General features: G+C 33.0%; 2 protein-coding genes across 3 annotated transcripts; both read right to left on the bottom strand.

Annotated features, from left to right (window-relative positions):
* Positions 1 to 2,732: 2,732 nt before the first annotated feature.
* Positions 2,733 to 13,650, bottom strand: LOC122607984. Of its 2 annotated transcripts, none has more exons than XM_043781067.1 (24): positions 13,518 to 13,650; positions 12,890 to 13,017; positions 12,468 to 12,552; positions 12,252 to 12,305; positions 12,053 to 12,144; positions 11,866 to 11,966; positions 11,055 to 11,130; positions 10,442 to 10,874; positions 9,125 to 9,454; positions 8,836 to 9,036; positions 8,217 to 8,315; positions 7,802 to 7,874; positions 7,373 to 7,500; positions 6,983 to 7,277; positions 6,122 to 6,345; positions 5,723 to 5,847; positions 5,508 to 5,625; positions 5,256 to 5,311; positions 5,075 to 5,168; positions 4,536 to 4,722; positions 4,105 to 4,176; positions 3,811 to 3,914; positions 3,637 to 3,702; positions 2,733 to 3,160 (listed from the first exon to the last, which is right to left on the bottom strand). In XM_043781067.1, the coding sequence occupies exons 1-24, from the start codon at positions 13,563 to 13,565 to the stop codon at positions 3,053 to 3,055; spliced, it is 3,297 nt and encodes a 1,098-aa protein (XP_043637002.1). In that variant the 5' UTR covers positions 13,566 to 13,650; the 3' UTR covers positions 2,733 to 3,052. The 2 variants fall into 2 exon arrangements, with proteins under 2 accessions (XP_043637002.1, XP_043637001.1); XM_043781066.1 differs by lacking the exon at positions 13,518 to 13,650 and adding an exon at positions 13,130 to 13,198.
* Positions 13,651 to 16,721: 3,071 nt separating this feature from the next.
* On the bottom strand, positions 16,722 to 19,373 carry LOC122608759 (protein ZW2-like). Its single transcript, XM_043781852.1, has 2 exons — positions 18,942 to 19,373; positions 16,722 to 17,396 (listed from the first exon to the last, which is right to left on the bottom strand). Exons 1-2 carry the CDS (start codon positions 19,344 to 19,346, stop codon positions 17,040 to 17,042), a joined length of 762 nt encoding a protein of 253 aa, XP_043637787.1. The 5' UTR covers positions 19,347 to 19,373; the 3' UTR covers positions 16,722 to 17,039.
* Between the last annotated feature and the right edge of the window lie 2,728 nt (positions 19,374 to 22,101).

Here is a 22,101-nt window from a genome sequence, read left to right as displayed (position 1 = left end):
ATACGTTTTAGTACATCCCAAAACACACGTTATTAAATACGAACCTCATGCTTTAACCATCATACCACATTTTTACCACATGAACACATATGTTTAGTCAAACAAAACACACATACATAAACAGTCACAACACATGTGAAACACATAAACATAGGTGAACCGAGTCACATACAAATGTGTACACAGAACCACACAGACACTGGTGAACCGTCTCACATACAAATGTGTACAGAGAGCCCACACATATATACACAAAATCACATAAACATAGGTGAACCGAGTCACATACAAATGTGTACACAGAACCACACAGACACAGGTGAACCGTCTCACATACAAATGTGTACAGAGAGCCCACACATATATACACGGAATCACATAAACATAGGTGAACCGAGTCACATACAGGTGCACACAGATAGAACATGTGTCCACAATACAAAAAAAAAATCATACATGTATCTAATAACATGTGTATCATTCTATGACTTACTATCTTCTTTACTCACCCACCAAAAAAAATCATCCATTTGAGTGCAGACAAATCTGAGTTCACTACATCACACAAATGTCAAAATACTTGTTCATACATCAATACTTGACTATTATCTTATTTAACGGAAAAAACAAAAAACCCTACATTAAGAATATTGAATATTACTGAATAACCAGTTATAAACTTAAGAAACCCTCATTTTCCCCCAAACAATTAGAAAAACTTAATTGGTATCCCAATTAAAGGATGTCGATATTCTTATCATCTCGCTATATCTCCGTATTCCAACCAATTAATGGAAACAACAATCACTCGAAAAACCATTAGTTGATTTAGGTGACTAATATATAAAAAAGTTTACAAAAGCAATGAAACTTTTTAGGTTAAAAAATACCTCTTTTCATATCGATAAAATGAGTGTCTTCTCTAAACAGCCAATTAGTATATCCCGGATTGTTAGTTGATCAGTTTAATTTCACAGAATATTTGCTTGAAATTGTGATTTTCTTTTCATTATAGATTGATTTATTTTTTACCGTATTTTGTTGAAAGAGAATCGGTGGCAGTGAACATCAGGAATTGTGTTTTAATTAGGAGATAAATTAAAGGGATTATGGCACCAGAATGTAACCAACTATGACTCAATGGTTATATAATGTAGTGACCTTTCAAATTGGTTGTAAGTACATTTCATTTTTGTTCTTTTAATGTATCCTACCAGGTAACATCCTACTTATAACCGGTAATGCCACGTTGGACGTAAAAAGAATAGGGATTAAGGCACCGGAGTGTAACCAACTATGAGTGAATGGTTATGTAATGTAGTAACCTACGAAAGTGTTAAAATTGATGTAAGAACCTCTTTATTTTGCTCACTCGATGTATCCTACCGGGTTACTCCGACGACTTTATACTTTGGTCATCTTCTCCGGCTAATTCTGGCACTATCTTCGGGAACAATAATTTTTTCCGGAGAGAAAATGTGAAACTGTAACTAAATGTCTAACTTCAATCTCGAACACAAATCAACACTAGATATAGATAGATGCATATATACATTTATTGATTTCAGAACACAATTCAATAATAATCATACTCAAACCCTAATCCACAAATCGGATTGTGTTATGATCACCCCATCATCATTAACTATAAAGATGCGGCCATCCCATCCCCACCACAAGCAAGATCCAGCAACTTTGGTTTACAATAGGGTAAACGGGGGAGATTCTGACAGAGAATGATGACGGTGTTTGTCTGGGTGGCGGCTGACATTTGTTTATTTTATTGGTGGCAATCAGCGGTGGCACGTGTCCGGATGTGGAGACGGTAGAGAGATGGCCACACCTATTAAATGGAAGAAAAAATGAGACCGAGACCACCCACTACAACCTCGTCAGAGTCTAAGACCATCCACCATCCATTTCGTCGGAGTTCATAACCCACAACCGTAACCATGACCGTACAACAGGTCAACCGGTATATGAAAAGTACAAAAATGAGAGGTTCTTACATTAAATAGCCAGTTTTAAAGACAACTACATAACATAACCATTCAGTCATAGTTGGTTACACTCTAGTGCCATAATCCCAAAGTAAAACTAACATTGTTACCGGTTACAGGTACAACATGTCAACCGATACATTAAAAGAACAAAAATGAAAGGTACTTACATCAGATAGCCAATTTGAAAGGTCACTACATTACATAACCATTGAGTCATAGTTAGTTACACTCCAATGCCATAATCCCTAAATTAAATTATATATCAATTCAATATTCCTCTTCTGCCCTTTTACACGGACCACGTCTTTAAAAGAGAAACTTTATTTACACAAATGCCATTGATGCTTTCTAACCCTTGATTTAACTAATCTAAACTTTATTTACACAAATGCCATTAATGCTTTCTAACCCTTGATTTAACTAATCTAATGGTTATGATTAGTTCTCGCACTTCTCGACAATTTCTTAGTTCTCATATTATCTTCACTATATATATATATATATATATATATATATATATATATATTCATTGAAAAAAAAAAAAAAACTGTAAGCATTTATTATGGATCAAACCCCATACAGTCATACATGATACACCACGTTACGTACCGGCCTTAAGAAATTTACCCACGAAAGTTCGAATTTGAAAGTTCTTACGACCATACTACACCTTGATGCTGGTTGGCCTTTTCCACATCTATAATATAATTCTTTTTGGAATGGTAAAGGTTCAGTGATAACTCTATTTTCCAATTACTCAAAACTTAAAATATACAAGAAGTTAGTAGCAGTGCACTTGAAACTATCACAATAGTAATATACACCCCAACCTCTGTTTTCTACACTACAAACACCTTTTCGCACTTACATTCGTCAGATTAACTTTGTATAGTACATGTTTATACTTGAAACAAGCTTAATTGAACTTGTCCAGAATTACTCGTAATGTGAAAGAAAACTGGAGGGCATGTGATATCTCATATTCGCAAATGGATGTCATACGCTTTGAATTAAATATTCTCTGGAAACGGAGATACAACAAACTTTAATCATATTTGCCACCATTTTCTACGTTCCATGGCCTTTACGAGCTCGTTTGCCAAGGATGCAAAGTCCTCAGCTTCATTACTTAGATCTTGAGTCCTCTTGCTGATTTTCTGACAAAAGGGAAGAGAATAAAAAACCAAAGACCCAAAGTTATCACATTTGTGAATTTCATGAAGTTGAGTTTGTTAAAACTTGAAAACAAGTAATGATGAGAGTACAGGTGGTTTTTGATCGATTATGAATTGGGTTAGGTTATATTTTAAAACTAATAGGTAAACTAGCAAAATGAAAAGAAAGAAAGTTGAGGAAATGTGATAAACAGGTAGAATTGAGACACAGGTGTAATAGTCTTTGCCTTTCTGGAAATAACTGAATGATTTTGGTCTGAGTTTTTCAGCCTTTACAATTGTGGCTGTTTGAATTATTTGGACTAATGGTTATAACAGTTCTATATAAGCATATGTGAAGTTAACTGTTGCTATTTGACTAATCTATAACCATTTAGTTATAAATAAAATATGATGGGGCTCAGCAAATACTTTTTTTTAATAGGTTGGATGCTGTGTCTACATGATGGAAATCCTACCTCAAGCTTTTCCTGGCGCTCCAAAAGCTTGTTTCTTGCTTGTCCTGCTGCTGAGGAAGCATCATCCTGGAAAGAATCAGTATAGCATGACCCATTAGACATCCGTTGACTACAATCACAAGTGAACCTCCTTGAATAATTACTACTCTTATAATTACTATTTATAAAATTTACCCCAGCCTTTCTATATTTAGCAATGATTTCTTCACGTGTGCGGAGTCGGGGTGTCGGATCAGCATTGTCGTCATCAAATAATTTTTGCCTGTCTGTCCTCTTTCCTGCATTCATATGATTGTGCAGTATTAATCAGCTCATTATAAATCATATAAGAAAGGAACGACAAATTATTTCTAACATGCCAACTTCCTCTGTTTGTTTCGTAACGAGTAGTAGGTCAGCTATTATGCAATATTGGTCAGTTCATTAGAAGACCAATAAAAAAGGATTAACGAATCATTTCAAACATACCAACTTCCTCTTTTTGTTTTGTATGTGATGAAGTGGTTGGCATGGTTACAGGTTCATCAATTTCAATGTCATCTGCATCATTATATATACATACAAAGGTAAGTTAGTCGTACAAGTATCAAACTAGAGAGTCTGAAATATAATTTCAATCCAATTACTTATGGAAGGATCAATCAGGGCTATGTTCCTATTTCTGAAGGGTCATAACTCGCCAAAGTGTGATTTTAAGGCTAAAACCTGTTAAACTAAGATACTAAAACAGATAGATTATAGTGTATAACTTCTGTAATCATATTTAGGCACACTAATCGTTTTTTTATTTAAAATTTCGGAAATTTGTTTAGCTGTTCAGTTTGACACATTTTAACCTCTTACCCGCATTGAACTTAAACCCAAACTACCCATTTTGCAACTTTACATAGCCAGACTACCTATATCAAGTTCTACATCTTCCTGATCAATAATAGTGCTTTCATGTGGATCTGGAAATGGATTTTTTGAAAAGATCCTTTCCAGATTGCGAAAACCTGACGCAAAATCTTCATGAAAACTGATATTATTATTTGCTTTTCCTGATCTAAATCCTTTGAGGATATTAACAAGTGCTCCAGGGAGACCCTGCATCAACAAAGATAAAATATAATTAACTTTAGCATGGTCATTGTCTCACGGATCCTATAGAAAAGTAGACATGTCATAATAGTATGGCTTGATATAGGCGGGGTAGAATTGGGTTGACCTGAAAACACTATTGTCTATTATATATGATCATAGAAACAATGTTCACTATAGTAAGATTTAGATCCATGGGTACACACTCTGCTCATTTAAACCATTCCCATTTTAACGACACCTCTTATTTGACTCGTTTGAGAATAAAATTAACCCAAATCATCAAGATTCCCACATCTATGACATAAATGAGGAGATTATTAGGCTTGAACAAAATGTAATCAATGAGTTTCTCAACCAATTTTTTCTTTTGACTTTGGGAACTGCTAATCACAGCCTCTAGTGCAGCTGCAAGCACTTTATCATGAAGAGAAGGCAAAGATTCCAGATTCCTGCAGCAATGAATGCAACCAAATAACTGTTATCTTGAATATGTGAAATATGTATGAAATATGGTCACAAATAAAAGTTACCAATACCCGAATTCATCATCACTATTCAGTACAGAGATAAACGCCAATTCAGCACCATTAATCTATATAAAAGAATGTGATAGAAAAGTAATAGTCATTATCTTTGATGAATCAAATTAGGCATATGACCACATGAATAACTATATGCAATTTGAAAAATTAGCAAAAAAATTTATGTTTGTGCCCTTCAGATTTCTTATGTAAAGATCTTATAAACTTCAAATAAATTCCAATATTCTAACGTTTCCTGCATAATACCATGGCGATATTCCCATTTTCTGTAGAGGACATGGTCCTCTGCATATTCGCCTTGAAACTCCACCTTAATACAGACATTAATGAGGTTGCTTTCACCAAGTCTAGGTCTGGCAAGGATCTGTACAAATATAGGTGTCAACATACCTTACCAAAATATAAGCACAAATGTTCTGTTTATCAGCATGCGGGAATGAAAAATAGACGGATAGAGATACCTGATTTCTAATTCTCCAGATTGATAAAGTAACACTAATCCGCAAGTTTTTTCATCTTTCTTAAAAGTTGAAGTATAACAACAAGGCTTCTCAAGCTTAACTTTATGCAATGGTTTTTCATTTCCCTACCAAAACATAAATAATTAGCACACCGGCATTTAAGGATAGATGACAATTTTGACCCATTACTACAATCAATGAGTAAAACATGAATAGTTATAGATGAGGTCAAATGGGTCAAACATGACACGAAGTGACTCAAATTAGATGTATATCTTATTTTATTACATAACATTATTTATGAAGTCAAGAAAGGAATTAAAGTTTGTTAAAGGGTTATCCCAACCCACCCTTTTGCCATCTTTACTAAACGTTGGAAATTGAGGGCCATAGCCACACCTGAACCACAGATTTTAGACGATACAAGCAAAGTGCATCCTTGCAACACAGTAGAACAAGTGATTCCATTGTACTCAATCCTGTACTGATACGCTCAGGCTGAGATTGATGCTTGATCTTCATTTGATCCACTTCACTTGGAGGTTCATTTTTGGCTGCAACATCCTTGGGAGACTGTGGAGAATCCTTTTCTTCAGCCAACTTGGCTATGGAAGTACTTCCCTCTGAAAGAATATACGTGATAGTCGCATAGTTGTTAAATATACCATAGATTGTAAAAGGATGCCTTGAAGAAGTCAGATTTGAAATTTTACAATAAGGATTATATCTTCCATTCCCTGAAAAATGTAACTTTTCATTTTGTAAACTTTTTAGACTATTGCTATATATCAAACATCCAAGACTTGTTAATGACCTAGCCAATAAGTTGACACAAAGTATCTTGTGACCAAAATCATTACCAACAATTAATGTCTTTAGATAACAATGAGGGTAAGTACATAAATTTACCTATGACTTTTCATCCTTCCCGGAAAAGACAAAGTTGCATTTTGCAAGAGAGTAGAGGTGGCAAAATGTGTTTAGTTCAAAATGGGCAACGGTTAGAATTGTCACGTTGGGCGGGGAAAGCACTTTATTACATAAGATTATAAAAACTATATAGCGAAACTAAACTAAAAGGTTTATTGCTTTTTAAATACATTTTAAGTGACTTTTGACCCCGATTTCATATAGCTAAACTTGCCATTACCTGTTAAACAAGTAGCAAAACCAAAACCAACCCAATTATGATTGAATGGGTTGAAAGTCACACATCTAGGATGAAGGTAATACTATTTTATGCAGAGCCGTTATACTTACCTATAACATGCATGGATATCGCAGTTGTGTCCCTTTTCAATTGCAATGGCTTAGAATTGACTATGCGATGATTATCACCATCAAATACATACAACTTTGCATCTTTGGTAGATACAAAGATAAATTTCTCTACGCCTTTGTCAAGATCCTTAGCCAACGAATCTTTTGGACTTTTAGTATGATTGCCATTATACACAAATGATTTCCAGATCATGGAAATCACTGGAGTGCTAGGGTTAGGTGAAGAGTCAATTAAGAATGAAAAGGAGAATAAGTTCATATCAAGCACTGCAACCTGCAATGAGAGCATATTATTTAGACAAATAATAATATTACATCAAGCATTAATCAGTAAAAAAATTTGGACAAAAGCATAAGCTGTAAAATTACACGGCCACATTCATGTGCAGCAGCTAGTTTAGCTCCATGGTCTATAAATTGAAGTGCTTGAACAGGGGAATCAATAAGGTGGAAACATGCACAACACTTGGGCCCTCCATCTTGAGGTTGTATGTGAGCTGAAAAGAATTTTAAACAACACTGACTTGTTTTAAGATGTAAATGACGCTTGTACAATTATCAACATGGGGTGCGGATAGAATCATGTGGAATACTCTATAGGGCCCTGGGCCAGCAATATCTCAAATTTTGAGATGTTAAGTTTTTGATATTTTGTATACCCCCAACAAACTGACAAAGTATAAATTCCAATGGTACAACCGTAATTCGGAAAAACATGCTCATATAAGTGAAACACTTGAAATAACTGTTAAAAAGATGACCTTGAGCTAGTCATACCATCATCATCTATAAGCTTACCTTCTTGTTTGTTTCTGGTGACCATGTGAAGGATTGTCTCTCTGGAGCTGGAACTAAGGTTATATACTCGAATCTACACACTCAGAATATATACAACTAGGTCAGCAAAGGTTAACGAATAAACTAGAGGTAGCAAGATGAGTGGTGGGTAATGGACGAAAAATGGTCGGGGCAGAATGTTGGACTAGTTAACCTTTCGTGTCAGATTGTAACGTATTAACAAATAGAACTGTTCCAATACTAATCTTACTTGATTAGATCTTTATATTCAAGGTTTGGATGGCTTTCACCTCATTTGGCTCTTTCGGTAAAAAATGAAATTCAAATTGACCCACCCTTAAAATGGGTTGAAATGTCTACCTTTACATTGAATATTAACAAAGTAGCTACTACTTACTATAGAAGAGTCTCTTACCAAACCACGTTGATTGCCAACTGCTAATCCTGAAGTCAAAGAGCAGAAGTTCATATCTGAAACTGGAGCAGTTGAACCAACCATTTCCACATCTTTCATCTGTCAATTGCATCAGAAATGTTAAATGAGATGTCTGATTGGGTTCCCTACGAACTAGAAAAACATTTACATTAGAGGTAGCAATTTCGGCCCATGTACTTCTGAATGCGTAAATCTGTCAATCTGGTTATGTTTTATCTTTAGCGGGGATAACAACGTAAAAGAAAGGAGCTTAAAAGGAGAGGAGTTATGTGGTCCAACCAGCTCAAACATCGTCAAAAGCATACTTTAATGCATATAACCTTCTAAATCTCTTAAAAAAATACATAAACTTATTGAGATAACAAGATCCTTCTAATCAGTTTCAAAAATATAAAAACAAAAAAAACAATCATATATGATACACTACCTACCTACAAATAACTTCAAACTTTTGGAACAATCAAGTAAAAATCATTCCAAACTATACAAGATTGCCCATTATCCATTTTGACCATTACTCGACCCACCTAACCTGTCCATTTTGCTATCTCTAATTTTGATTTTCAAGAAAAAAAAGAAACATTTCGTAGTAACTCACCTCGCCTATAACGCAAAGAATTGACAAGACAGGAGAGGTGGCATCCCAGATTCGAACAGACCCATCCATGTAACCAGCAACGTAAATTCGCTCTATTACATACCCTTCAGGAGAAGACAGCTGTTGTACTATGCCTCCTGAAACAGGCCAATTTCCCCTGGCAGATTTTTTTGTTGAATTAAACTTCATGTTTGTGGCTATCTAAGTAAGCAAAAATTTAGTTAATAACATATATAGAAAAAAAAAAAAAAAAAAAAAAAAACACCATTAACATGTACGTGCACATTACCCCCAAAAGAAACTTTGAAGTGTTTTCACTGCCAACTAGTGAGATCAGTTTTGCCGCATTCAGGACCGGTTGAAGTGTAGGTATGACAACAGGACATTCTACAGAAGAGAGAGTAATTCTTTTCTCGTGTTCCAAAATCAAGGCAGACAAACTATCATGACTGAATAATTGCAGATGTCCAGGGCTCGTGAGTACTAATAAATCAGCACCATGATTGTTTATTGTACTTGGTAATAAACTCATATCAGCAAAGGAGCCATTTAGAGTGAGCTCTGCACGACCAACGCATCTTAAAGTTTCCATCCCAGGGCTCCATTCAAGACTCAGAACCTGTAAGAGCCATAAATGACCAAGTAATGAGTGTTCACTAACATTCCCAAACTAATCTTTGTACAGGATAACTAGAGGTGGCAAGACGAGAAGTTGGTTAACGGGTCAAATTTGGTATACTTGAAAATGGTCGAGATGGCTTGACTCGAAAACGCTTCTTTGTCCCTTATATAAATTATTTGGTCATACTCAAGTCATTATATATGATAACAAAAACGCCTATCAGCCTATACTATAATACTCTAAATCATTAAATAAAATGTTTCACGAGGTTGTATTCTTAGAAGATACACTTTGGGCGACCTTCAATCCATTTGATAGGCTCCCTTTTAAGCTATTTTTTTATTTGAACAGGTGGAGATTAGATATAACCCAAAGGGGCCCCTACATAAGTAAATTGTTTAACCTTCCCCTCTACCAAATATGTACGGAAGTTAGCAAAAAACCAAAAAATGGAAAGGACTGATGCTTCTGAAATTGGAATACATATCCTATTAAATACACACAAATCTTTTTAGATTGCCACCATTTGTTATAATTGTTATCGAGTGCAATAGGCTTACTATCTGGTACAATTACAAAAGTTTGCCATCATAATACAAGCATACAATATAGCGTAATTAACCAGGAAGCTTCTTTATATGTTGTACACATGGACGCATTTCTCTATAAAGACAGACCAGATGATGTGGATTTTTGGGCGTAAAGATTTCATGTTTAAAGTGTTTGGTACTTCAACTGTGTTAGAAATTAATGCATTTGATTAAGAAAGCAATATTGTCACAGATTCAAAATAATAATTTAAATCTTCTTAAAAAACAATTTAGAAGGTTTTAAATACCAAAATTGAACCTGGGTGACTTTCAACCCATTTGACCCGATTCCCCTCTTAGGTCATTTTCTATATGACCCAATTGAGATAAAGCAACCCGTTCATAAGTAAATGGATCGAAATTATCATCTACTGTACTAATCTATTGAACTCACCGTCAAAATTTCCTCAGACCCTATTTCATCACCTCCATATACAAACAGTTGGCCATCACAATCATTTTGGGATGCACTATTTGCAGACCAGTGCAAGACAATGACAGGGAGTTTCCTTGCAGCAGATGACAACTGTAGTCTCACAACATTATTGCTTGATGCTCCGGCTTTTCGGCCTTTACTAGAGGCAGTAGTGGATGTTTTCCAAAACATAATATCTCCATCTATGTATCCAACAGCAAGAACAGCCCCATTAGAAGATGCCCAACAAAGAGCAGTTATCTCTTTTTCCTCCAAATTGTGTTCAGGTTCATCCGAAGCATCAACAACTCCCTCCTTCAGTTCAAGAACCTTGTCACCTCTAACTACAACCACTTGAGCTTCTAGAATATCCCAAAGAATAATCAATCCACTCTCATACGCAATCAAAACTCTGTAAAGAAGGAAACAATCAGAATATTAGAAAACATGGTTCAAATTTGTTGAAATTGGTCGAATCACAATAAATCATTTGGGCCATACAGAAACTAGTGAACATATACAAAAAGGGTTTTTCCAAACTACATGTGCTAGAATATAAAGGAGGGAACTTCAACCAATACTTGTATCTTGCCTATTCCCAGAGGATAAAGGTTGATGTATAACTCCAACAACAGTTTGATTATCTGGAAAGGATGATCCTGCTGCTTCTGTAGAGTAAAAAATATAATTAAAATATTTACTGTATGTCACCAAATTCATAAAATTTATCTGATATAAATTCTCTGATAACAAAGTGCAAGTTTCATTCTAAAAGGGCCATTTCAACACTTATGAATTGAATTGATTCAAGTTATGTTTCATCTCTATTCTCCAAGGCGTCAAACAGATATGATATCAAATGTTATGCTTAGAAGGAAACGGGTTAAGTGAGTTGAACTTAAAAGTCGTTCAAAGATTATATTTGGTTCATAAACTTCATAAAATTATTTTTATTCAAAAATATTAGGTTGAATTCAACATGGATACAGACAAGACATTTCAACCCTAACTAGTTATGACCTTTTTTGACCCTTTAATCATCTAGCTGATAATTATCAAAGTTTGATCGCATAAGTTCATAGAAAGAAAGGGCACCTTAGTTTATAAATAAAATACGGCCTGACTTCTCATGGAAGTCTACTGTGTGGCCACAATTTAACATTAGAGAAATGCTACACTTAGAAACTTTTACAGGGTTTATAAACTGAGTTTGTAAGTTTAGCATTGCTTTTTTCATATTATTATTTTCATGAATGTTTAATTGCCATATCAAATATGTTTCTATAGCACCTTATATATGTTGCCAGCGTGGGAACCTATATGTAACATAAAACAAATAGCTCTATTACAGGAAGAGATAATCGATTAACCAAGCACCACTTATCAGTGTGACAGATACTTACCACTAAGAGATTTGGCTGAAATATGATATGGCAGAACCAAAAGCGCTATATCTTCCTCATGCTTCAATACAGAGATCACCCCATGCTCATCTCCAACATACCTGTGTATAGTAAGTTAGTAACATACTAACTCACTCATGCACCACACATCAACTCTAAGTATTATTGTACTTCTTAAGAATCATACATGAAGAAGGAGCCATATATCACAGAGAAACTTGTAATGTTGGAACTCCATTGCAAATTAGAAGCTAACGATCTATTTTCCAGATTCCACACCTGCATATTAACATCAAGCCATCATACAAAAGTAGTACAAACCTATAATATCCAGTAGTAGCTTCCAGTGTATTGTCAAAAAATGCCACATAAAAACGAGTCGCTACCTGTATGTCATTGTCGTTCGAGATGCTGACTAGAAAACCTTTGTTGGATAGAAACTACAAAAGAAAAACGATTTAAGAAACTAGCTTACAAAAGAACTTGTGAGTACAATATAATGAAATATAAGCACATGTATCTAGCAACAGTGAAAGAGTGTAAAGACCACTGTTAACATTGATCATCAACATATGAAAAATATTAATGAAAAGCAGGAAAACCTCCAAATACTTGAAAGGTAACTGCTTTGGAGAAATTAGGAGTCCCTCAATGTTATCACCCCCGATAACTTTTATCCTGCCATCTCTACACAGATTAATAAAAAAAAATTGTTACGAAAGGAGGCATCGTTTTTCAGTTAATGTATATAAGAACAAATACCATAAATAATAATTATTTCACCAAATATCATATTTAATTTAACAGTATATATTCATCAGAATAACGGATTTACTCTATTATATTTCTGAGTACGATGATTTTATTTAACTTTGATGGGAAATTTTCAAAGGTATACTACGTGTGAATGCATTTGAAAGAACTTTGGTCGACTCTTATAAGAACCAAATAGCTCCTGAGAAGTTCTAATGCGTCCGGAACTTAAGAAGTTAAGAGATTAACAGAATGGTAAAGCACTACTTACAATGTACCAACGGCCAATACACGCTGAATGGGATCAAAGGCAAGAATTGACGCTGTAGTTGGGATACCATAATGAACTGATATCCGGAAATCCAGATCTTGTGGAGTGAGGCAGCCCTTTACAATTTGCTACACAACAAACAAGGAAAAAAGCACACTAAACTTGGTGACATTTCACATGGAAAACATTAGAGAAATAGACGAATCAAAAGAAATCGCTGCAAATAGAAACTTGTTATACCCAAAAGTAGATACGAGCTTTCAACTCATACATGCTTTTTCCCAGTAAGGCAAATTGCAACATTCTTTCAAGGAAATCAGATATTGTAATTTTTTTATGTCATGGCCCATTAAAGTTGGTTGGAATGATTCCTAAGACTTATTAGCCAGAAAGACGCATAGTCAAACACTTGAAAATATCACAGCAAACAAACTGTCATTCAATTCAAAAGCTTGGATTCTATATATTATAAACAATCATCTGAAACGATCTCCCGAGCCAAAAAAAAAAAGACTTGACCGAAATAGAAAAACCTCATCCGGCCAGGAATCTATCTGACATATATATATTGATAACAAAACAAAGTAGTTTCAACATATACAGCAAATAATTATTATGAAGGTAATACCTGGTTGTGAAGTTTGGTAGCTTTTTGGATCAGTTTTTTTGCAAACATTTTATATAATTTACTGTTGTTGATTATTGGACTGATCGAGGTGTGGTGTTTGAAAGATTCTTGTGAATGTGTGTGTGAGAAAGAATATGAACGAAATGCTTTCAAGTCTTCTTCGGTCATATTTGTTTGTTGGACTGGATTCTAAATTGCTTAAACAATAATGTAAAAAATAAATAATGAAAAATGATTAACAACATATTACATACTTGTACATTATATATTAAAAATTGTCTCTTGATTTTTCTAACAGCAATGTACAAATTTTAATGCACCCAATTAGTTTTTACTGACAGCCCCTATCAAAACCCATAAATAATTCCTCTAAAACTAACTTCCGAAAAATCTTCTTAAAATTATGACATTTGTTAGAATTAAAAAATCTATTATATTAATAAAGAAAGATTGTGATGACATAAGATTTTTTAAAATTTGTATTACCACACATCCCTTTAACTTAATTATGACATCATCATATTTTTCCTATTTAAAATTCAAAATATATTTTTTTAATAGATTTTTTTTTAAATATGCATCATTAATATAGATTTTTATTTAATGTTCATCTTATTATTTAAGATTTTAATCACTTTATTTTTTCGTACAATAGGCCGAAACTTTGGTATGTTTTTTTTTCCTGATAACTTTTTTTGCGAACCGAATGTGTTTTAACGTGTGTCCACAATTATACAATTTTTGTTTTTCGACAACATATTGTAAAGCTACCGGGTATTATTCGGTGTATTTGCAAAACGTCTATCAGTTAACCCGGGTTGAAATCGGGTTGATTAGCTAGTAAGATTATAAATATTTAATTAGTTTTGTGACATTCTTTACTAAACAATTGTAATTAAAAAAATAAGAAAGAATTGAAAATTAAAAGTTAAAAAATATAATAATAACAAAATATAAGTAGCTGATTTATTTCAATAATAATAAATCTAAATTACAAAGTATGTAAAACTCAACTACAAATACCGAATATTTGTAAAACTCTCCCGGAATTAACCTACAACACTAACCACATATCTATTGTATCTCGCCGTATTTTCATCCATGGAGTAAATAGTAGGGGTTTGGTGCGACGACCGCAAAAAATACCCAGCGAAAAACAATAATTTTCATGAATCCAGTTAGGTGTATCCAGATAATCCACATATCATACTAAGTATTTGTCTTTAGTTTATATTATAAGATAATATCAAGCTCGATTATAATTATTTGTTAATCAATTATTTCATCCCATTTTCTAAAACAATCGGAGAGGTCATAGTAGTTTACTTCTCGAGGACGGGCCAAGGGTACGGGTACAAGTAAAGAAGGGGGGAAGGCGAGAGCCGGTGCGTGGGGCTTTATTTTAGACAATGAGTGAAGGCTACAAAAAGACTCTCTAATTCCACCCGACTCCATGTAAAAAAAAAAAGATACGGTCTTCCACTAGGGACGGAGGTCGCCTCTTGTGTCACCAAAACCATACAATTAGTAAAAAAGAAAAGAAAAGATAATTAGATGGAAACCCCTTAATCCCATGTACTATTTGGTACCTATTAATCCCCCAGCAAGGCTAGTGTCCAGGTGAATCTCAACTACTTAATAATCCCCTTTGGCAAGACTCGAATCCAAAACATCTCCTGAAAAGTGACGGCTGATGACCACTAGGCTATCACCTAGTGGTTAAAACCATACAATTAGTATGACTATGCTATGAAGAATAATACATTGGGTTACAAGAAGTCAAACCAGATTTAGTAAACATGTTAAGGGTTATTATGTTGTTTAAGTATGTTATTTACAACACCAATCAATGAGTTACTCCTAATAAAAAAAAATGACGGGTTTTATGAAGTTCTTTATTGTGTTTATTTTGGTGTCAACCCCCCCCCCCCCCCCCCCAAACAACACACAAACGTTGTTGCATCGGCTCTTGCCCTCGACCAGTCTCCGTCTTATGTAATCAAAGAATAAATATAAACCTACTTCAACTATGGTTGAAGCAAACGGGTTACGTCAACATAATTGATTTTGTTTAATTGGGTCAAATATGTCTTTACTAATTATAGTGAATTAAATGAGTTGGTATTCATATACTGTCGTTGTCTTTAACTTGGTCTATTAAATTAGTTTTGTTTGTGAAAACTAAAAGGAGGCGATTCTCTCAAGTTATTTTAACATGACTTAGGGTAATCTTAGCCTTTGGATGAAAATCAATGACCAAAATTCAAAGATAATTTTTAAATCTTGACCCTTTATTTTTTAATCAAGAGTCAAATTTTTTTTAATTTAACTCAAGTTAAAAAAATAACTAAGAATTATTTCTCAAAATATATCATTTGTATGTCAGTTAGTGCTTATTAATGATATTTCGTTTCTTATGATCATAATATGATGCCATGTTTATTTGTTTAAAAACGTGCTTGAGTTGCACAATTATAATAATACGAGATGGGTACCCGCGTAATGCGGTGGTGACAGCAACGGACGGTGCTAGTGGCGGTGGTGTTAACGATGTGATTATTAATCTTAAAGTAATAAATGTAAATGGTAATGTAGTTATTTTATGGTTAAAGAGATGCATATTTTATAAATAACTTTATTAAAAATATAATAGAGATATTAGGTGAAAATATTTAAATTAATTAATAAATGAGATAGATAGTTTGGAAAAATATGGATGTAAAATATTTTAATAATATATTGGATAGATTTAATGTGTGAGTTAAGAATGTGTTAAAAATTAAGGTTAGTTTGTTTATTAATATAGTATAGATATAGATTTAGGAATAAAGGATTTGGTGGTAGTTTAAATTAAAAGGGTTTATAGAAATTTTAAAGTAGAATGTTTAATTTAAAAGGGAATAGTTTATTTATATAAGGAGTATAGATATGTGATTTCATATATGATTAGATTATATGTGTTATATGTATTTTGATATTTTAATATCAAATGAAATGTCCTTTTGACCTTTTGTTTATTTCACTTTTTAAACATCCATCGTGAAAAATAATTTTAAAATAAAAAGTTTAAAACTCAAACGCAAAACTTTGGGTAAACACACACCCCGTAATAATAATAAACGACATTGATAACTAATTATTTAATAATAATAAACAACATGATGAAATCCATCCAAACATTATAATTTTACATCATCATGTACTAATTTACATCATGTACTGATTCTGATTATACCAATTGCATAATTTATTTTTAAAATTACCCAAACACTCTCTTAATGTATCAGCCCTGTTGACGATCTTTTCAAGAAAATTACCCTCCAACAAAACACCATCATCGCCATACATATATATACATATATATATATATATGCAACAAGGAACCCATGCATCCCACCAACAAAAGAAACCTCAAAACCTATGACATAATTAATTAATCATAGCCCAAAAAGAAAGAAAAAAAACCCCTAAACTTGCAAGATTAGGATAACTTTCTTTTTATAGTTTTATAACTACTTATTATCATTGTCTGCCGCCTTCCATATGCCATCCCCACATCCTCATTTCAGTAAACATCTCTGTGACCGCGGCCAAAAACTTGACATTCTGTACCGGCATTAATATCTCCACAACTCGTTCTGCCGTTCTCGACCTCAACATATCTGCATTTCCTAAAACGACTTCCATTTCGGCTTTCAACGTTTCAATGGCTACCTCCAGATCATCATACTTGCCGTCCACAATCGAGATCTCACCTCTAGTAGCTGACACAATTGCTGGTCCCGCTACGCTTTCTTGAATTCTAGCCATCTCGTTCTCAAGCTCCCTCTCCTCTATCGCAGTCTCCACTTGCAACCGCTCCATTGCCTCAGATTGTTCCTAACATATAGGATATATTGATTGATATGATAATAAAACATAAATAAATATTAGAAAACAGATTAATTGGTACCCCGACAAAAAAACCTTTTGATAAAGAAATTAAAAAGGATATCGAGAAGAGATCATTAATTAATACTGTAACAAACATGGAAATACATAAATGAAAACTTGATACCTTGGAAAGGCATCTGAGATTCAAGCTACATTTAGCAATGATCTTACCGACTCCTTGATAGATCTAGCATGCATGTTGACCAGGCAGTATGAAGAACTAGTTTTTAGGAAATATTAAAGTAAATTATACGAGTATGTATTTAATTACACATGACAACTTTATAAACCGATCGATGTGACCCAATATATATATAAGTACTAAAACAGAAAAGCTCAACTACTCTGTAGGTGCTATATGGCCGGTGAACATTTCATATGAGAATGTCCTAGAATATTATTGATACACTATTATACTTTATTACAGTATTTTGAAAAGGTCAGAAATTCTCATTGACCGAAATATTGGTTGCAACACCATCCGTAATATTGCAAGAATTGTAGCCTTCAATTCACTGGTTCTGGCCCGGTTGGCCAACGACCCGACATGTTAATTGATGTGGCGAACTCGATGAGGGCAATGAGTGAATTTGAGTTTTTAAAAATATTATATATCCAAATGCTAGAATTAAAAAAAATAATAATAAATAAATTCTGCCTCTTCTTCGAAGTATTTTTTATTTTCTTATTTCTTTCATATTCCTAAGTAAGTATATATGTGCATCTTCATTTTAACTATAAAGATCATAAAAAAGGATTATCCATTTTAGGATCTTCAACATTTTGAACATATAAAGTACGTAAAAACATACATAGTATATATTACTAATTAAAACTGCTTATTCTTTCTAAAGGGGAAATGACATTTGTATCACAAATTTTAATACGATAACAATATACATGTCTAAAATATAGGCCTAAAACATAACACATGAATGCACTCATTCTTTTTCTTCCATCATCTCATGTGTCATCACTAAATTTTTAGGCCTATTATTTAGACATATTAATTGTTATCCATTTTAATTAAAAAAAATGATTAATGTGACTAAATGGTATGCCTAAAAATATGTCTAAAGGAGAGATAATGCCATGTAACAAGATTAAATGTAAAGATAATAAAAAAAAACTAATGAAAAACATGTGTCATGTAATGTTTAAGGTAAACCTATCTTTAAACATATATCATTTCCCTTTTAATAAATCTACCAGACATCACTATACAAGTTATTAAAGAATGTGTGGGGTATGTAGATTTATTAAAACATATGATATGAATATTACTTCCCTTTCCAAATTAAATCTACATATAAAAATTGTTGCATAAAGTAATTGCGGTGTTTTAAATTTTTATATTCATTCACACACTTTAGATATTTTTATATGATTAAAAATGCGAAAAACAAACAATAAAATATATATACACATGCATTCGTGTAGAAATGAATACCGGCCGCATAAATTAAATGGGAAAGGTACGTAAGTAGCTACCTGGGTCATATCGAGAATGCAGCGAGAGACAATACGAAAGGTCAAGGCGGGTTTAAAACCAGCGATCCAAAAAAAGCTTCTTTCAAGAGACGAAAACCACGGGGCAGAAAACACCAAGGATACATCATGGTTGGCGATACGCGATTTCTCCTCGTAGTATTCCTGGTAATGCGCTAGAACCCGGGTTATCAGACCACCAACGTCACCTCCTCCTCTTGATGCCGATTCATCATCATCATCATCATCATCATCATCACACACTAATTCTTTTAAAGTGTCACGGAGTTGTTCCAGATAACCTTGCTGTCGAACTAACCAGCCTTGAAAGAAATTCTCGAATTGAGTTATGTTTGTATTCACGCTTCTTCTTCGTGACGACTTATTCGTACTAGTGGCCGAGGACATTTTTTTCTTTCTTATTAATAGTAGTAAAATCAAATCTTTTTATTATATATTATATATTATTTATACAAGTAGTTTTCCTACATGACCCGGAAAAGATTTATATACACAAGTAGTTTGGGATATTCAAAAGATTCTTTAATTTGTGATGGATCGATGAGATGATATTTCTAGATATTTCAAGAAAGCGGGCAAGTGGAAAAAGTGACAGATGGAATTACTCTACATAGAAGGAAATTAAGGCCTTTTTGACACGTAAGATGTATAGCTACCGTCTACGAGTATTTATTACATTATTTAATTAATTTATCTTTTCTTTTATTTATCCATATAAAATAATCATGGACTTAGGGCTTGTTTGTTATTCTAACCATTAAGTTATTGAATTAATTAATGAAAATAATGTCTGTATAAATTAAGTCAATATAGTTTTTTTTATTAGTAAGTCAAAAAAACAAACATTATTAATGACCTAATAGATTAACTATTTTAGAATAAGTCATAACTTAATTTATTAAGTCCCGCCACCTTATATACTTTGTGTACTATTTTGTACTGCTAGTATAGTAGCAGCCGTTCGAAATTCGTTGATGGTGGTATAGGACTGATCGTTGTTTCAGGATATCTTATAAAAAGTTAGTGAGCGGATTTTGGATTCCAAACGCACACGTTATATATATATATATATATATATATATATATATATATATATATATATATAATTTGGCTCGATGGGTTTAATTGGTTGAGTCGCACCAAAAAAAAAGGGAAGGGATTCCTTCAAGTTGGCTCTAACATGACTTATCATGTTAGGGTGATCTTTGAATCTATTTTTGAATCTTGGCCATTGATTTTCATTTAATGGTCAAGATCTCCCCAACTTGACTCAAGTTGGGGACTCAACTTAAGGGAATCCTCACCCAAAAAATAAACCAATTCAAATTAATAGTTTGCACAAATTTGTTTCTAATATACATGAGGAAAAGTACCCACGCGTTGCAGCGGAAAGATGGTGGGGTGATAAGTGATAGAGTGTAACGGGTCATAGAGTGTGATAGTCAAATGCCTTAGCCGTACGGGCTCCATCATCGGATTTAAAAATCCGTCGAAACTATTTCGAATGACATCTCTAATGAAAGACCATGGAATTTTAAAAACACTCATATAACTTTTATAATGTATCGATGTATGATTTTTGAGATAAAAGATTTTGAATGAAAAGATGAATATAGGATTTATGGAAGAGAGAGAAAAACGAGTGGTTGAGAATTGAGGAGAGAGAGAAAAATGGATGGTTGAAATTTTTTCTAATGATATCATGAATGATTAAGTAACAAGGGTATTTTCAGTTGCTTAAATCTGAAAAATTGAGAGAACAAATATTTTATAATGTAATAGAGATAATAGAGTTATGTCATTCCATGTTTTTTCCACATAGTCTTATACGTTACATCTTTGAACCCTTTTTTTAAACTTATGATGAGATTCTTTCTAATTTTAGAAAATTAGTATACAACACCACCGTATAGGTGAGTTTTTTAATTTTCTTTTTGATGCACACTTTTTGACTTATGATATTAGTAACTTTCACAAGGATACAACAAATACTACTTTAAAAATAAATCAATAAAATAAGTGTCTGTATAATTTGCTTGAAAATACAAACTTATATGCTCCTTGATAAAGAAAAAACTTTTAAATATGTACGGATATCATGAGACTCAAATCATATATATACTTTTGTCATATATATCACAATTATACTTTGGTACGAGACAATATTATATATACTTTTATCGATAAAAAAATTTTATATATACTTTTATCAATATTATATATACTTTTAAATTATTTTTTTTCACTTTTCTTATTCTCTTTTTAATTAATTCAATCCATAAAAAAATTTTAAAAAATAAATAAAAATAAAAATTTCTAACCCGAGTTAGTGAGTTATACATGTAAGGATACAGTACGGGCTTCGCCCTTAAGGATATTCATAAGGGGTAGCTGGTAGGAGTGATAAGTCATAGAGGGTGATAGGTCATAGGGGATGATCGGTGATGGGGTGATCTACCTAACGGGCTTCGCCCTTAGCTATTATGGTTCCGCCATAAGCCGAAAGGCTTCGCCTAAAACTTACGGGCTACGCCCTTGAAAAAAAAATTTTTTTTAAAACATTTTTATATAAAATAAGTTAATTAAAGAGAGAATGAAAAAAGTGAAAAAAAGGAAAAAAGTTTTTAAAACAAATTAAAAAAAAACGAACCTTCACACCCCTCTCTTCTTAAGGTATCCTATCTATATATATATATATATATATATATACATAGGGATGACTTATTTTAATACCCCCTCTTATTTTGTACCAATTTATACATGTGTTTTTTGTAAATTACACACCATCATTATCATCTATTACGATATACAAGACTTTTTTGTAAAAACACTAAAACTTTCCGGCTAAAAAATCATGGTGGTGGTCGGAGATGATCATGGTGGTGTGTAAGTTACAAAAAACACATGTCCTAAAATTAGTACTAAAATAAGTGGTATTAAAATAACTTGCACTTATATATATTATATATGAGAAGGTAATTTAGGGACCAGAATTGTCACGCATCTAAATCTAAACTTAAATATAAAATATGAGAAGGTGGTTTAGGGACCAGAATTGTCACGTATCTAAATCTAAACTTAAATATAAAATATTTCACATATTAAATACAAAAACAAGAAAACGTTTATTTATTTTGAATTT

Source organism: Erigeron canadensis, chromosome 7 (assembly GCF_010389155.1).
Source record: "Erigeron canadensis isolate Cc75 chromosome 7, C_canadensis_v1, whole genome shotgun sequence".
Lineage (NCBI taxonomy): Eukaryota > Viridiplantae > Streptophyta > Magnoliopsida > Asterales > Asteraceae > Erigeron > Erigeron canadensis.
The sequence above is the reverse complement of the archived record's forward strand: the minus strand, read 5'-3'. Positions and strand labels throughout refer to the sequence as shown.